General features: G+C 35.7%; 1 protein-coding gene across 1 annotated transcript; it reads right to left on the bottom strand.

Annotated features, from left to right (window-relative positions):
* Positions 1-21: 21 nt before the first annotated feature.
* LOC145767439 (protein LRATD2-like) lies at positions 22-2,121 on the bottom strand. Its single transcript, XM_082579257.1, has one exon. The coding sequence runs from the start codon at positions 2,074-2,076 to the stop codon at positions 1,378-1,380; it is 699 nt and encodes a 232-aa protein (XP_082435383.1). The 5' UTR covers positions 2,077-2,121; the 3' UTR covers positions 22-1,377.

The raw sequence follows: 2,121 nt of genomic DNA, 5'->3' as shown, positions 1-2,121 counted from the left end.
AGCAATCCATACGTCAACTTGAAAACGAAGAAAGTTTTATTTACACAAAAACCAAAAAAATATATTAAAAATAAAGTTGTTTTGCTGTGCCAAGTTTGAAGTCAATGCATACAGCCATAGCTACGCTGTTAGCCTTCAAACATCGTTACGCACCACTGAGTTGCATATCTATATATAAGATATCTATGGTTATACCCACACATGGGTAACCGACCTCAATTATGCAGAGCTCTTTCAGTTGATGATTCCTCATATTTTCATTTGTCCAAACACCGAAATGATCACGGAAACAATAATAACAAACAATAATAATAACAATAATTTCCTTTTAGTTTTATGGGTCTGCTACTATTCGGTGAGTTCGATTCGGTAAGTTCCTAACCTCTAACCCTAAAACGGCAATGATAATTAGGTTACGGTACCCAATAATTAAAAAAAAAATTTGAAAAAATCCGCCGTTAAGGGATCGGACTCACCGAATCGGACTCACCGAAACGGGCCATTCCGTAGTTTTATCAGCAACGAAGAGGAAAATAACCCAAACAACTTTTCAGGTGAAAATGTGCAAATAAAGTGACAAAATCCACACCCATTAAATGATTGATATGAAGAATGTGGTATCACAGCAGGGCACAATGGTCATAACATAAACACAATGTTTTTGAAGCACAAATATTTTGAAGTGTCCAGATCAGCAGCCGTTCATTAGATATATGCCAATTTAAAACGTCACACAAATCAGTCATGAGGCAATGTAACTAAGTAAGCGAAAGCATTAGAATATAATACAAACATAAACACTAACAGTTTATATCCACCGGGGAGTGCATCTATAACTGCACTATATAGCCAAGATCAAATAACCAAAAATACAACAAGATAGACGTCTGTCTTAAAAGCAACATAGCATTTCACGAATTTATGTTTATGAGCCTGTTCATTAGTTAAAGAGTGTATAGATATAACTTAAAGCTACAAGGCTTTATTGATACCTTTCACTAACAAAGAAATGTAAAAACAAATGCTTGCTCAAAGTACAAATATTGCACACCACAAAAATGTATAGCTAAAAAGGTCAGAAAATACAAAGCAACATCAAAATATCAGGCTAAGGTTTCATACAAAAAAAAAACCGCAGTGTTTGCTATGACAGGGATGCTGTGAGCTGATGATGTTTCACAACTTTTACCTTGCAGTTGCTTTTACAGTAGTTAAAAAAGTAACAAAATCTATAAGAATGCAATAGGATGTTGAGAGATGAGAAACGAGTAATAGGAATGATAAAAGAAATATATATGTACAAGATAAGCAGGAAACCTTTCAAATATAATGTCAGTAGGGCATATCAAAAGTTTCAAAACTGTCGTATTGAGCATGTCATGATTTGTTGCGAAACATCTTTATTTCGTTTTTACCAAACTTTTCCACATTTCTTCGAAACTGAATCAACTTTGCAAGAGTATGAAACCGTTGTGTGTACCTACCATCAATACTTTGTAACTCAAGCAAGTATTTTCCTTCAATGGATTCAGGAGTCAAATCTAGATTTTGAACCATGGTAAACTCTGACATTCCTGTGCGGCACCACATGACGAAGCATTCGCTGTTTAACCATGTTCTTGACTTGCCAATTTGTTCTTGAGCATTTCTTATGATTTGCACAGCAGGTAATGGCTTGATGTGGTAGATATTATTAACAGGTCTAGCTTTACGATCTTTGCAAATGCTCTCACAGTTTGATTCCACTATTTCTCCATTTCTAGTGTGAACAAATTTTCTGTTGCCAATGTAAATCCCCCAGTGGAAACGCTTGCCTGGCTTCACAAACTCCACAGCATCACCTGGTTGGACGTCTTTAAAAAATACTGAATTGTCAAGCACATCAGCAAACGTGTTTCGGTCTGCAATGATTTGTCCATCATGAAAGATCTGATATGTCCAATCAGGATAAGATTCACGAACAGCACGATCCTCAGAGTCTTGGTTTGATGCATGAAAGTAAAACATCAAATCATTATTACTCCCATCAACATCTGTGGTTGTAGCAACCTTCTTGTAAGACTCGCTGTTACCCATGTAGAATGTAATGGCACAAATAGATGATACTTTTTAAAGACTGGA

This window comes from Aplidium turbinatum, chromosome 3, assembly GCF_918807975.1.
Source record: "Aplidium turbinatum chromosome 3, kaAplTurb1.1, whole genome shotgun sequence".
NCBI classification, from domain to species: Eukaryota; Metazoa; Chordata; class Ascidiacea; order Aplousobranchia; family Polyclinidae; genus Aplidium; species Aplidium turbinatum.
This window is presented reverse-complemented; position numbering and strand designations above follow the sequence as displayed.

Bases quoted from the DNA above. Each gene is read 5' to 3' on its own strand.
- LOC145767439 (XM_082579257.1), bottom strand. From the start codon at position 2,076: ATGGGTAACAGCGAGTCTTACAAGAAGGTTGCTACAACCACAGATGTT.